This window comes from Gymnoscopelus microlampas, assembly GCF_963454915.1.
Source record: "Gymnoscopelus microlampas genome assembly, chromosome: 14".
Taxonomy (NCBI): domain Eukaryota; kingdom Metazoa; phylum Chordata; class Actinopteri; order Myctophiformes; family Myctophidae; genus Gymnoscopelus; species Gymnoscopelus microlampas.
In genome coordinates, this window is record NC_139951.1 from 32044268 (window position 1) to 32061118 (window position 16851).

The 16851-nt window shown below is 39.4% G+C and overlaps 1 protein-coding gene across 1 annotated transcript in view; it reads right to left on the bottom strand.

The window, feature by feature from the left end:
- pemt (phosphatidylethanolamine N-methyltransferase) overlaps positions 1 to 16495 on the bottom strand; it is a gene marked incomplete at its 5' end in the record, with an annotated part of 80016 nt that extends 63521 nt beyond the window's left edge. Inside the window, 2 exons of the mRNA XM_084077810.1 lie at positions 12641 to 12748; positions 16460 to 16495. Coding sequence (XP_083933936.1) covers positions 12641 to 12748; positions 16460 to 16495 — 144 coding nt within the window. The remainder of the gene's footprint in view (positions 1 to 12640; positions 12749 to 16459) is intronic.
- Positions 16496 to 16851: the final 356 nt, after the last annotated feature.

Below are 16851 nucleotides of genomic sequence, written 5' to 3' on the forward strand. Positions count from 1 at the left end.
CCTAAATTGCAACTGTACTTGGTGCGAAAATAGCAGATCTACATGCTCACTATGTGCATTGTGAGCTTGTAGATCGTCTATCTTAGGCAAATGTTCCCCCCCGAATAGGGATGCTGGGGCGGAGAAGTGGAGATGGGAGGAGAGCACAAACTACTAAGTCTTGTGTTAATACTTGATAAACAATTGTAGATTACTTTAACCACTATTAAATTAAATGTGTGCATTAAGCAATTGCATGATATTAGTTAATACTGTAATAAGACATTTGTAATGCTTTTAAGAATGTACAAATATAAATATTCAACACTTGAATATTCAAGTGTTCAAGTGGTCATTAAATTAGTTTTGATTGATTGACTGAATACTCTATTAACAGTTTGTACATGTACGGTTTACAATGATTGTTAAAAGGATAACACAAACATCCCTAAGGGCTTGTTTCCATTGTGGTCCTGTGTATTCAATTAAGTAAGACATTTAAAGACCTATATTAATATACAATAATAAACAAGACTTAATCAATACCAGTAGCAATGAACGTATATGTACAGTAAACATTAGGGGGGGGGTGGTCATTTGGTGTTAAGCTTAGAGGGATTTTCTCGGACCATTTACAAATTGCAGACAGGTGCTCTTTTTAGTAATTAGTAATTACTCAATCTGGGAACCTATAAAAAATGTCACAGAGCTCTGAATCTGGCTTGAGAGTTTAGTAATTACTAGATATGTCATTGTTTCTTTCTATTATGTTAAATATATTTTTCTTTAAACATGGATTACTAATTTATTAAGCATTAATGGCAATTACTTTTTTGAGTTGTGGTCAAACTTGTTAATTGTTTCTCAACTGTAAAAAAATATTAATAATAATAATGATAAATAAAATATCTGTAAATGTATTAATGCATGTACAAATACATTACAAAGCATTTTGCAGCCGCCAAAGTGTAAACTATGCAACAGGAACAAATGTTAAGTTTAGAATTCGTGGACTACCAAGAAACACTCAAACAGTAGTCAATAATTAACTTCTAATTTGCATGGTGAAACTTTAGATTAGGGGCTGCAACAAGTTTCACAAATAACTAGCAAATTATGCATTAATACATGTACAGATCATTTGTTAGGTCAAGTAAGATATCTTACTACATGAGGAATAGTTCAGACTTGGTTTTAACCAGCATATTAGTTATATGCTGGTTAAAACAATTGATTAATAATTGATTAAAAAATCCTAACTAGTGATATTTTTTATTATTATTATTAATTAATGTATTATATATATATATATATATATATATATATATATATATATATATATATATATATATATATATATATATATATATATATATATATATATATACACACATTAGTACGATTAGTTAATGTTAATTGATAGCATATAAATGACTCGTCAAAGTGATCATCAATATCAAGTGCCACCAGTGTTATCTCCAGCAGCATATGCCCCCCTCCCTGTCAACGGGAGTCCAAATTACGCACTTCTTGATTAACAGAGGGGTGGAGAGAAGAACGAGGGGCACCAACTTGGCAGAATTTGCAGCCCTCCTGGTCCAATTGAATCAAGTCTTAGGTAACCACCAGTTTGTGCTTCGTCAAGTACCCACTTATGTCTGCCCAAGACACAAGCTCTCTGAGGGGGTTAATGAGAAAACATTACAAGAGTGCCGTCCAAATGTCTGGAGCAGTGGTCTTCAACGTTTTCAGGCCAAGGACCCCCTAGCTGAGAGAGAGATGAAGCAGGGACCCCCTACTCTATATTGTATAAAATTGTGTTTCAGATTAAAGTTTTTGTTTTACTTAGTCTGCTCTTTTTTCCCTCTACACCTATAGCCTCTTTGCCGAAAATAGCAGATCTACAAGCTCTCAACGCTATTTTCGGCTAATGGTCCCCTCAGAAAAGGAATTCTAGGGTTCAAGTGGTTAATGTAAAAAAACTAAATCCTATCACACAAAGATTTGACGGACCCCCTATAGTAGCTCTGAGGACCCCCTAGGGGTCCCGGACCCCCCGTTGAAGACCCCTGGTCTGGAAGCAGGGATGGCTGGAGGGACAAAGGGGAAAACAGAGAAGGGCAGAGTGAAGCAGAGTTAAAAATGCTTAAAAAAAGGCTGAGCGGGAGATGGCTGAAAATAGACCAGCCAATGTTGTGATATATTGTATGTTATTATGTTGTATTGAATTATGCTCGGATGTTGAAACCTTATGCAAGTTCTATGGATTCATGAATGGATGGATAGATATGAGAGTTGACTAAGGAGGGAATGATTAGAATACCTATTAGGTCCAGACACAAACTTTCAACTAACTCCATTAATTCCTTAAACATTTGCACTGAATTCAAGCCCCAAAGGTAAACCTAAAACAGCCCCTTAAAAATGGGAGTTAAGCAGGTGGTCCAAACATTCCAGGATATTTATTTCTACTGTATACTTGTGATGACACACACACACACACACTGCTATTTTTGAATAGCCAAAGTATAAAATAATGGTTATGCTGTAGCTAAAATCTAAAATGACACAGATGCGTCTTTAAAATGACACAGAGGTCTTTAGTAATCTGCTACATGAGTAGTCGATGGGTGGAGGGATAGATAGATGATGGATGGACAAGCAGACAGACAAATGGATAGCTGACAGATGGATCTACTGTAGGCTTTTTCCAATTTACAGTACAGTATACAGTCTTAAAGATAAGCAAAATCATTGTGTGTGAATACGGCTAGTTTATGTTTCCTTTTTTTCTTCCACAGCTATTTCTGCAGGGTTTGTTTTTATCTAGTCTTAAAAAAAAACACGTTCAACCTGCCGTCCTATTTTGGGAAAGCCATTCATTAAAGGGCAAAAAGTTAAACATTTTCAAAACAAAAATAAGTACAAGGAATTCACTTTTTGCATAATACACACGAAAAAGACAGGAGGAGAGAGAGAAAGGAGAGATATGCTTTAGAAAATGGTCGGCAGTAAATTCAAGTACACTCTGAGTCGTGGCCAGTGGGCTACACATGACAGAAAGAGACAGAGAAAAAGAGATTGAAGTGAGACAAAACTATGACAGAGTGAGAGAGAGACAGAAGATGGCTGCATGTGAGAAATGTTGAAAGAGAGAGATAGAGAGAGCATTTAAAAGGAGAGAGCAAGAGCGTGAAAAGCTAGATGAAGTAAGCACGGAGGCCCTTTCTTATCTATGAAAAACAAACACATGGATACACACACACACTCATACTCTATAACCTAGATTGTGTGAGTTCCCCTGAGGTCAAAATCATCATGGTAATCACTCTAAAGGCCTTTGCAGACAGGGTGCGATTTTTCGCACGGAAAAAAACAGACAATATATTTTTTTAAATGAACACATGGTTCTCTATGACCTCATGCACACCGGCTCCGAATTTGCCGTGCGGCAAGTGGCTGCAGCGATTTCAATCGAACCCAGTTCGATTTGTGCGTCTTTTCGCATGCGGTAAAAACTGATTGACTAATCGCACCCTGTCTGCAAAGGCCTTAATTGAGAATGTGACTGAGAGAGGGAAGGATCAAATGAATTATTGATCCTTTGGAAAAATAATGAATACCCAACTCCCTTCTTATAGGGTTCACTGAAAAAAAGAAAAAATAGAACCAAAGACAACAGACCTGGAGTCATGAGGTGCTTAATTTGATCCTTCGGAAAAATAATGAATACCCAACTCCCTTCTTATAGGGTTCACTGAAAAAAAGAAAAAATAGAACCAAAGACAACAGACCTGGAGTCATGAGGTGCTTTACAAATTCCAGTATTTCTACTCTAATCTGTAGTATATGAATTAATAAAAGTCCATAGAATTCTGGCATGTTTAGCCTATTGACTATGACTCACAGTAGAATTGATTTCCTGCAAACAATGCCCAAAAGCATATGAACAGTAGTTTTATTTTATTTTACTTTTATCGTTTTTGAATTTTTCAGGAAGCAACTGGATTTGTGGCATGAAAATCAACTTGCAGTCTTGAGACGATGACTTGCTTAAGATGCAGCAGGTAATCCAACAAAGTGACATTTCTGCCCGTTTATTTATTTTTTCATTAAACTTGCCATCATTGAGCAAGTGCTGATTGAGTTTGAAAAGTCTTGCTGAAAATAGTCCCTGATTGTTATATGAAAGACTTTCAAACATCTATGACTTCTTAATGGGACAGAAATATTATCTGGAAAACCTTTTTTCTTTTTTTTAAGGTGGGTTTATTTTATTTTTTTAAGTAAGGTGGGTTTATTGCATGTACATTTTAATTCTTAATCTGGTAATCATACCATAACCCAACAAACTACTGTATGCTTTGTGAAATGTTCGGGGGTAATGTCAAGTATACCGAGTCATTTGAGCTGGAAAAAAAACTTTTAAAAAAGCATCACTCTGGGATTTCCATAACATAATGTTACATTCTGCCTTAATATCACGTTTCTTCAGTAGAATATAATAGTAATGTGTATGAAAGTGCGGTCGCTGACACACTGACAGTAGAACCACGTCACGCCTGCACCTGCAAAAACACACCCGCTGTTTCAATTCCAAACGTGTATACACACACACAATACACACAGCTACTCTTACATAGACTATTGTCTAAAAAATCCCACACATTATCAATGTGTTTACAGATGTAGGTCATTTGGGCATACAGTAGGAACCATGACAACTGAGGACACTTGCACACATTCATATACACATCCACCCACTTGCCTATTGTCACAAGCAGGCGTGCGTGGCACACACACACACACACACACACACACACACACACACACACACACACACACACACACACACACACACACACACACACACACACACACACACACACACACACACACACACACACACACACACACACACACAGTGATCCTCAGAGCACAGGTGTCCGCCAGGTCAGGTACAGTAGGTTATTGTGGGCAGAGCAATGTTCGGAAGTCACCAATCGGGATCGAATATGAAAAATCTGACAGATCCGTCTTGATCACATGACTATAGAAATACTGTGTACCGATTTGCGTGATGCTTGGCCAAAATCTGTAGGAGTAATATCAACTATTATTTTATATAACATAATAAGAGCAAATAACCAAGGTATGTTTGCATGGTCGTCATATCTAGGTCAAGTGCTAAGGGCAAGAGGTGGAGTCGTGCGAAGACATGCGACTTGGATTGATTCTGAAAATGTGGTAAATGTGTACAGTACCTCTTGTATTCAGAGTTGTGCACCTAGCCACACACACACACACACACACACACACACACACACAACATGGTGATGTATCAGGGAGAGAGCCTGCTGCAATCACAATCATATCATCATAGGCCGCACGAACACAATGACATTCATTTATTTCAACACTTCATTTATCTGGCACACCTCTCTTCTCTTTAGGCCATGTAGTTAGTGTGTGTGTGTGTGTGTGTGTGTGTGTGTGTGTGTGTGTGTGTGTGTGTGTGTGTGTGTGTGTGTGTGTGTGTGTGTGTGTGTGTGTGTGTGTGTGTGTGTGTGTGTGTGTGCGCGTGCGTGCGTGCGTGTGTGTGTGTGCGTGTGTGTGTGAGTGAGTGAGAGAGAAGGGAAAGAGAGAGCAGGGAAAGAGAGAAAATGGAAAGAGAGAAAAGGGAAAGAGAGAAAAAGGAGAGAGATTAGATAATATAGATTACATAGAGTATGAGAAGGAGACGATAAAAAGGTTACAGAATGGATGACAGAGAGCGAGAAAGAGAGCTCTATTCCAAAGCACTAGATTTAAGGCTAGACTTCAAAAGTATATAATAGCTAAAAACATATTCTTCAAACCGGGTCATACTTTCATCCAAGGATTCAATTTCACTTTTGTCCTTTACATAAATAATTCAACATAAGCCAATAAGACACAATATAACACAATAACATTGGCTGGTCTATTCAGGCACTCTGGTAATGTTGTCGACCTTAACCCCCACAGAGAGCTTGTGTCTTGGGCAGACATTAAGCCCTAAGTGGGTACTTGGCGAAGCACAAACTAGTTACCTAAGACTTGATTCAATTGGACCAGGAGGGCTGCCAAGTTGGTGCCTCTCGTTCTTCTCTCCACCCTTCTCTTAATCAAGAACTGCGTAATTTGGACTCCCGTTGACAGGGAGGGAGGGCATATGCTTCTGCAGATAACACTGGTGACTCTTGGTATTAGTGATCACTTAAAGGTCATTTACTGTATAAGCTATGAATTGATTATTAACTCATCATTAACTAATCATATACAAAATATATATACTGTATTTATCAGAAATGAACTAATGCAAGTTCATGTATAATATACAAAAATATGTATACATATTTTAAGAATAAATTAAAAAAACACAGGTTATGACCCTTTTTTTCTGTTTACAAAAGATTAGCGTTATCATTTGAAAATGTGTTATAATTTGTAGATTAGTTATTAGTTAGTATACTAGTAAAAAGCTAGTCTACACTATTCATCATGTACTGCTATTTTCAACCAATCGCTTCCCCCTCAGGACTGTCCCCACTCGTTTCAAGTCCAGTATTATCATTCCCATTGCCAAACAGCAGAAGGTGACCAGCCTCAATGACTGGCACCCCATAGCCCTCACTCCTATATCCACAGCAAGTGCTTTGAGGAACTGGTTAAAGCACTAATGCTTTAAAGTGCCCTATGCTTCAACCCCGCCCTGGATCCCCTGCAGTTCACATATCGTGCCAATAGGAGTACAGAGGTAGCCCACACCGTCCTTCACACCGCTCTCTCCCACCTGAAGGGGAGGAACACCTAATGTATGTGAGATTACAGGCAGCTCTACATTCATCAGTGAACTTGTGTGACTGGATCCTGGACTTTCTGACGGGCCGCCCCCAGGTGGTGAGAGCGGGCGACTGCACCTCCTCTCCATTGACTCTCAGCACGGGAGCGCCACAGGGCTGTGTTCTCAACCCACTCCTGTATTCCCTTCCCTCTATACCCGTGACTGTGTGACATCATAAACTTCAAAAAGTTTGCAGATGACACAAAGTGGTGGGGTTGATCACCGGTGACGATGAGGCGGCGTGTAGAGGAAGTGACCAACTTGGAGCAGTGGTGTGAGGACAACCGCTTCTCACTGACTGTCTCCAAGACCAAGGAGGTCATTGTGGACTACAGGGAGGGGAGGAACCCTCAACAGCCTGTTCACCCTATTGCCATCAGGGAAGAGGTGCAGCATCCTCAAAACAGGCACGAGAAGACTGAGGAACAGCATCCTCCCCAGGCTATAAGTTTGCTAAATTGGCTAAAGTAATTCACCTGCAGTAACTATTGGTGTATTATTGCCTTGCTAGATTTTAACTTGTTTTTAATCGTAACTTTTATTTGTTGTTTATTTATGCTGTTTTATTTGAGTGATATATCTAGATATCTATATCTATATCTACAGTATATCTATATATATATATATATATATATATATATATATATATATTCCCTTTTAATCCGTTAAACCCTACTGTATACAGTACTACAACTGGGGTCCCCCATGGGTCTATACTTGGCTCCCACATTTTTTCCCTATACACCAAATGTCTTTGCCAAAAATATCCGTCACAAACTCACGATGCATTATGAGCTTGTAGATCTGCAATTTCCTTTTATTACATGCCCAGAGTAGGCATGCTAGGGTCTGTGTGGTTGAAGAGAAGAGTTTGGTCAGTCCATCCAAGGAAACATAGAAACACATACCTCCCACAGACTCAGCATATGACACCAAACTCACTGTACCAACCAGCTCTACTGACATCTGAGTCTTGGGAAGGTAATCAGCCTAAATATAACTCCCTATTAAGACAAATGCTGCAGATGTAATAGTGTGCGTCATACCATAAAAGTATCTGACTGAATGCATTGTTACTTCTCCCCAGAAGCAGCTTACTGTACATTAAGGAATCATGTCGCAAGCTGCACACAAAGTCACCGTCAGGAAGGTAATTATGACGTAACGGTGTAATGACAGAAAGAGCCTCAATTATTGACAAATAAACTGTGGTTGTGTTTTGCACGTGGGTGAGTTTTAACAAGCAGTATAAAAGCTATGCATTTTGTCACATTTTTGGGACAACAGAAGTTGTTTGCACATAAAAACAAAGTCCCTAAGGGACATACAGCCGTGAAACTGTGATGTGAGTTGATTGTAGGCTGATAACAAAGCTAGCACTCCAAGGTACAGTAAGTCTGGCCTTGCTTTTGTTTACATGCATGTGTGGGCTTGTCATTTGAGAAGGCTTTACATTGCCCTTGCGTCAGCTTCCCCCTCCCGCTTGTCCCATTTTCATCATCATTATGTTTCCCTGCTGATGAAAATGAAGAACACCTCACAGACACAAAAATATCCTATGATGCTGTGCCAGCGTGGCACTCAAGGCTCAGTCAGGGTCCTTCAGGCAATCGATCAGACAACAATAGCAGAGGAGACACAATGTAAACTTAATTTCTTCAGGCCACAGCCAAAAGGTCATAGCCCATGGCAGAGAGATACAGTCAACAATGGGGGAACGGGAGATAAAGAGGAAACAGGATGCCTGCTTCTGATTCAGCGCCTTCTGTAAATGTCATTCTCTGCTTGAATTTGAGAAACCCAGATGCTCTTGAGACAAAAAGCGAGAAGGGTCTGAGAATGAGTCTCGTCTTTGGTTTGTTTGAACTAGCTTTGGGCTAGTTGAAACTAGCGAGATGTTCACTCTTTCTTGAAATAGGACATTTCTCTGCCTCAGCTCTCCCCTTGTCTGTTTTCATAAATAAAATAAATACATAATAAAAAAGACAAAACACAAAGGTAAATGTTGAAATTACAAAATATACTATCCAGGCCATTGTTCTTTATTTCTGTGTTACTGCATCTTCAAATGCCCAGGGCATGTTCACAAACGACTGAGACAAATCAAATGCATGCATCTCAATGTCACCACTTAGTTGGCAGATATGCAGATCTGAGACATGAGATTTCTAATGAATCCCTGATAGATTCTGCTATGTAAACAGCATAGTCAGATCTTATTGGGTTTGAAACCTATGTACCATCTAGGGGAGGCAGTGGCTCAGGGGTAGAGTGGCCGAATGGGAACCGTGGCGTGAGGTTCCCACTTCGATCCCGAGCTCCCCCAGAGTTGGTGTCTTAGTGTCCTTGACCAAGACACTGAACCCCTAATTGCTCCCGATGAGCAGGTTGGTGCCTTGCATGCATGGTTTCCTCCGCCATCGGTGTATGAATGTGTGTGTGAATGGGTGAATGTAATGCAAAATCTATGTAAAGCGCTTTGGATAAAAGCGCTAGATAAATGCACCATTTAACATCTAAACATTTAAGAAAAAAATCTTGAAATATTAAAATAAGGGGAGACCATGGGGAACCATCCACTAGGTACAATATTGAACTTGTGTGTGTGTGTGTGTGTGTGTGTGTGTGTGTGTGTGTGTGTGTGTGTGTGTGTGTGTGTGTGTGTGTGTGTGTGTGTGTGTGTGTGTGTGTGTGTGTGTGTGTGTGTGTGTGTGTGTGTGTGTGTGTGAGGCTATGAGTCCATGCTCAGTTCTGGGAAAAAGCTGTTGTTTGCCCTCATGTGATAAAGTGAGTGTTATATTTTTGTTGTTTTGCTATAAACCCACTTTAGCCAGATAATGTATTTTGGAAGAGCTGAGAGTATGTGTCTCAGGTGTCAGCTTGTAGATTGGCTATTTTCAGCAAAGAGGTTTGGTGTAGACTAAGAACAGAGTGAAAAGTCTTGACGGTTTAAGTGGTTAAATGTCTGAAAATACACATCAACATAAATCCAACATACACTGAAAGCTACAGTATCTATGAAATCTATGAAAAAGTGTAATCTGCAACGCAATTTTATACAATATGTAGTATGGGGGTCCCTCCTTCATCTCTTTCTCAGCTAGGGGTCCTTGGCCTGAAAAACATTGAAGACCCCTGGCCTAGATGATGGATAAGATACTGGGTGCTCACATTTGATATAGTAAACTCTAGTCCACATGTAGAATCTAGAGCAAAAGTGAAGCCCTTGACCTTTCTTCAAGCATACTCACATTGAGCCAAGGAGGTATAATGCCTTTATTGTTGGGGCTATAACGTTACAAATTGAAAAATAATTAAACGCCATATAAGGAGAACGCTGACCGGTTTCAACCCACGTGGGTTCAGGGTGTGGATACAAACGTTTTCAAAACATAAGACTGTGTTCCATAAAAGGACTATGGCCTGATTTATACGTATTTGTGCACTGGAGTCGTGCATCCAAAATATCAGTTTACAGTAAAAGCTCATAACACATGGCGCTGCTTTGTGTTGTGAGCTTGTAGATCTGCTAATTTTGACGAGTGACACCATGCGTTTCAATGAATTGGAGAATACAAATTCATTCAGAAGAATTATTATGCTGATTATTATTATTCAAATAATATAAAGTCTGCACACTGTATAATATGCTCCCACTGTTTATTGCAGGCCAAAAAAGGTCAGGTGTAATAACAAAAGATGTTCTTTTCTTCTTGATTTAAAAATGCTTTAGTGTACTAATTGATATTCGATTTTATGTCACAAAAAAAGAGAAAGCAGGTTAGCGCAAGTCTAGCCAGGCAAACAGAGAGAGAGATGCAAAGAGTTAGACAGAGACCAAGGAGAAATAATAGAACGATTATAAGAGCTCTGATGAGAAAACTCTCATGATGTCCAGACCGTGAGTCATGAGACAAACCCACAGAGGAAGAAAGAGAGAGGGCGAGCAAAATTAGATCCAACAATAACTGTTATAATCAATGGTTATTATACCTTCGTCATCATTTTTATAGTAATTGGCAGGTGGCGGCTCCAATCTAAAATGAGAGCCTGAAGAGGTTGGGGCTAATTAACGGCAAAAAAATGTGATCATTGGTGGTTAGAATTATGTACAGAAGCCACCCCCCGCCACACACTCACACACAAATAAATACAAACATGGCATTAAACACAACAGTAACACATGGAACATTATTCTCCCCTGCTGCTGCCCCAAATAGTTTAGCAGCAGGGAATGACGTCATCAGCATCTGACATGGCGTCTTGGTTTTATATTTAGCGGCTGCTGGAGGCTGACCGACAGCTTCCAGAGCTTGTTACAAAGCACCTGAGAATTTTGGGAGCCAAACTTTGCTGTCCACAGCCCAAGTGAGTCACCACCAAAGTAAACGCACACAAAGGGGAGCACACATGCCGACACGCACAGCATCAGAGACACTGCACTCTCTGACATCACATAAGCCTGCGGTCATTTTAAATTATTCACATGGGGAAATATTTTTGACAAAGTCATTTCTACAGTAGATTGAGAGCAATGCACCTAATGAGTGTATTATTATAAGTGACTAAGATGTTAGTCACTCCAAAAGGGTAACACTTGCTATGCATCACATGTCTATGATGCATCATAAACATACTTGTAATGTATTATAATCTTCTTATAACACGGTATACTTATAATTATAAGAAATCATTAATGCTCATAATGCTTTATAACAATAATCATAATTGTCTCTATATTCTGTTAAAGCAACAAATGACCACTTATAGTGACCTATAATGACAGTATAATACATTTTAACAGTGATTACAGTGGAGTATAAGGGTGATTATAAAGCATTATAACATGATTATAATGTCTTACAACTATATGAGAATGAACATGGGATGCATAGAAAGTGTCATTACAAAATGGTTTAAAGTGTGTGTGTGTGTGTGTGTGTGTGTGTGTGTGTGTGTGTGTGTGTGTGTGTGTGTGTGTGTGTGTGTGTGTGTGTGTGTGTGTGTGTGTGTGTGTGTGTGTGTGTGTGTGTGTGTGTGTGTGTGTGTGTGTGTGTGTACGTCCTTGTTCACAGGCTCAACTTGGTGCGAAAAGTTAAAAGGTCAGGGAAGTTGAAGACTTACATTGTACAGTACATCATGATCTATGCCCACACACACTGGCAGGCACAAACACATACACATGCACGCACACACGTGCACATTTGGCGGCAAGAACATTCCTTCCTGTGTTTTCGTTGCACAGGGAACAGTGCGTTCAGCGCACATCCTGATTATGCAAAAAGCATAGACGTGACATGACTTTTATTATTACTACTTTTATAATTATGATTGTTGTATTGTTCCACTGTTGACCATGTTTTTGTGCAGGGCTGCAACTAACGATTATGTTCATAACCCAGCTGTCCATTATTTGTTTGATTATTCAATGCAATTAAAGTAGACCATAAAATCACTGTAATATAAGGTAATAAAGTACACAATTATGGCAAATTCTCATCACAAATGATCTGACACCAAACAGGCATCTTCATAAAATTACAAGCATTATGAAGCTGTCCTATACAGTATTATCATTTACCAACTCTTTTTTGTTTTGTTTTTGTCAAGTTGCTCTTTAATTAATTACGCAGCACAAGAAATCCTTAAGGTTTTGTGCATGCCTAGCTGTTTGAAGACGGACTTGGAACAATGGCTAAGCCTATGCCGCATATAGTGCTAATTCAGTATACGTTGGACAAGTAAAGTAGAGGAATAGGGACTTCTGCTACATCTACCGCTTTATCTAGCACTTACCACATTCCAGAAGAGGGGGTTGAAGATGATAGCGATAACAGCAACCCAAAATCTTGAGTCAGAGACATCAACGTGTCTCAAAGCCTCCTGCAGCACAGACATGTCCACCTGAGCGTTGGAAGAAGAGACAGAAGTGGTGAATTAAGACAATGTAATTTAGTGCAGTCTAGATGAGTAAACTGTAGACCAGTGTAGTTAAGTCTAGTTTGGAGTATACGGCTGTACAATATATATGCTTCCAGACCAAATTATAGTTTTAATTCACCATTATTTGAATGGTCAATTTAATTTAGAATGACCAGATACAGTAATTAGGTTGTATTTAGTATTTAGCAAGGTGATATAAAAACACATCGAGAAAAAAATCTTAACTCAACCAAAACAGACAAAATGAAACAACAAAAAAACCTTTGTCAAGAGAAATGTGTGTTACATAAATATAGTGGTAATAAGATCAACATCCATGGACCAAATTCAATCGTTGTCTCCTCCTGGCTCAAAGTGGCGTTTGTGCTGCGTTTTCCGCCGTGTGTGTGTGTGTGTGTGTGTGTGTGTGTGTGTGTGTGTGTGTGTGTGTGTGTGTGTGTGTGTGTGTGTGTGTGTGTGTGTGTGTGTGTGTGTGTGTGTGTGTGTGTGTGTGTGTGTGTGTGTGTGTGTGTGTGTGTGTGTGTGTCATACTACAGTAGATGCACACATACAACTTCATAAAAGAGTCGCCTCCAGAGTTGATTATTAAATTACCTAAATAACACATATGAACACAAATCTTGTGCAACATACAACTGGCAATGACATGCACTGTACAACTTTTCAAAGTGGAGCACATTTGATATCTAAATTAATTACCGATGACAGATATGGTTTTAATTAGCTAAGCCTTATAAGGACGTCAGACTTCACTGATCTCTCTTTGCTCATCCTGTGAACTTGAACACACAGCTATTTCTACTAGTAATGCTCTGACGCTGTCACTAACATACACACCAGATCAGCTACAGGAGTCGATTTGGGTTCTCCTACCCATGCCACCTTTACTGCTCATAGTGAAATGATAGAACGATTACGAGAGCTCTCACGAGAAAACTCTCATGATGTCAAGACAGAGAGTCACAGACAATCGCATTATCATCTTCATAATAAGTGGCAGGTGGTGGCCCCAATCTACCATGAGAGCCTTAAGAGGTAGGGGCTAATTAATGCCAAACAATGAGATCATTAGTGGTTAGGAGTATGTACAGAAGCCCCCCCCCCCAGGACAGTTCGAGATGAAGTCAGGAGGAGCCGAAGATCGAACCGAGGACCTTCAGGTTCCCAAAAGGCCGATCTACCTTCTGAGTCACTGTCGGCTCCACCTTCCTACAATGAAGGAGGTTGATTAGAACGTGACAAGGGGCAATGTGACCGGCTTTGGTTGCTGTCAATGCACTGACATCATCACGTTTAATCATTATTACTTATGACTACTAATTGGTCCAAGTACCGTAGGTGAGATACTGACCTACCGACGGTGCTCTGTGCCGATCTGTAAATAACTCGGACGGCGCCGAGTCGGCTCAAGCGAACTTCGCAACGTTCGGCACGGCAACTTGCTCGGTGGTGCCTCTCGTGGCTCAAGTTCACTTGAGACGGCAAGCCTCCGACACGGTCCAAAACTATACTTTATACAAAACACCTACTGAGCCCCGTTGGTAGGTCAGTATCTCTTGAGTAGACCAATCAATAGTCTGATTAAACGTGGGTAGGTCAGTATCTCACCTACTTAGACCAATCAATAGTCTGATTAAACGTGATAATGTCCCATTCAGTGCATTGATAGCCTCCGAAATGGGTGGCAATGTCATGAATTGTGGTTTGCGGGAGGCAAATCCTGTGGGCGGAACTTTATATATTATATTTTCCTTTAGTTTCCCAGGCTAATGCAACCCATCGCCCTCGTGTCCGCAATTATACAGTGATGTACAAAAATACAAACACGTGCACAAGGCATGAGCTACCTACATAACGTTTCACACACATGGGCTACAGACACACACACACACATATGCATGTCTCTCCCATAGTGCACCAATCTAATTGTTATTATGTGCATCAGCTATGTTTATTTTCTCACCACCATTCGCCACTCGCCTACTGTACTTGAGGCTAAAACCAGGTTCCAGGTTCAATGGATATATGCCATGGACTATTAAATATGAACAAAAGACACCTGTTACCCAATGTGTATGTCACGTGTCAATGTCTCTCAATGGAAAATATATAATTGAAGATAAGACCATTTAGATAATATAATCATGGTAATGTATGCAGATAAGAATGTTGTAGGCTACATGCAGACACTGACTGCACTGCCTGTTAGTTAACCTCCATATATCTATTATCTACCCGGGGGCCTTCTCAGCTTTCCTACTGTACTAGGCTAGCTGTCTCAATATGTAGTCCTACAAACAATGTAGGACTACGTATTGAGACAGCTTGTACAGTAGGAAAACTGAGAAGGCCCCCGGGACAATGTACAGTGAACTGCCCAATACCAAACAACATGTAAAACACAGCACATCACATGATCACTGAAGCAGCTCACTGGACAAGGTGTCCCTATCATTTCTCAGACATACAGTAACAGGAGAGTGTAAACAAAACTACAAACATGCTGTCAATAGTGCTATTAAGTATTATAGCAATCAAACAAACAAATATACACAGGTGATAAAAGAACTGTCTCCTTGACAACATTTAGCAATGATTTAGGAAGGGAAATCATACATTTTGTTAAGTTTGTCAGTAGATGAGGGGGAAAAAGCCAATTCCTGAAACTCCTGTTTAGGAACTTAAAGGTAGGGTAAGTGATATTTTTGGGTTAAAACAAAAAATATTTTGTTAAAAGGTTAAAGCACTATATTCTGATAGTAATCATTGCTATAGAGTGTTTGTTCAGTAAAACAGGAGTCTCCCCGTCTCTCCAGCTCTTTAATAAACAGAAAATACATTTTTCGGTAGGTGTCAAAATCTCAGCCAATCAGGAGAAAGTACCAATTTTTAAGCTTCATTTTTATAGTGTTCCAGTTCCAATTTTGCATGCTCATTTCTTAGTGTCATCACTTCCAATTTCACTTGTTTAATCTATATCCTGATTGAGCTCTCTATCCTGATTGGATAAAATTGGAAATGAAACAAACTGAAACGAAAATGCATTTTCTGTTTTATAAAGAGCTGGAGAGACATGGAGACACCTTATATGGACTGGACACTCTATAGTAACGAGCACTATCAGAACATATACCAATTTTGCAATTATTTGAATAATTGCACATCACTTACCCTACCTTTAATGTTATGAAATGAAATAATTATAATTCCAAACAAAGGTTTGTGAATCTAATCAATGGCAAATATAAAACCCCATACCCCTAAGGAATGACTGGTGGCAACCCCCTGTCATTGGCTAATAGACCCCTTAACAGACGACCTCACACTGATAGTATATCAGAGTTTCACATTTCTGCAAGGACAGGACCTAAAAGACAAAAGTTATCTAAAAAAAACACTATAAAACAGCTATGAGGCGTTTATTATTCCAATTTACATTAATTGTCTCCACAAAACATCTGATCATCAAATAATATATTGCAAAACATAAATGACTACATCAAACTTTGCTGTAGTCATATGTTTTGCAATGTATTATCAAACTTTGCTGTAGTCATATACTGTATGTATTGCAATATTTTATCAAACGCTTCGATAATACAATGAATTGATTGTTTTATTTAAGCTGCCTGTCAATCGTCATCAACGGTTGCCTAGAGACGACCAACTTACGATAGCCTCCTTCTGTTGGTTCCTCTGTTGTGTCATGTGATCAGTGTTGCCAGATTTTGAAGGTCTATGAAAACAAGCCCAAAAGAAGCGAGGCCACATGAGCGTCGGATATTTGAAAATAAACGCTCACAACGCCTCGCATCGCTTGTAGATCGCCATCTGCTATTTTCAAAATAAATCTTGAAAGAAAAGTGAACCATTTAGAATATTAAAAAAAGCATATTAACAATGCAAATCTGGTACAGGGGTCACCAAATATTCTCAGATGGGCGGGGGGGGTCCGTGGACAAATGTATATTAATTTGGGTCCTAGACATGGAAATGTTTGAGAACCACTGATTTAAACAACATTACACAACAAGGCCCAAATAAGCAACAACAATAAACAAGCC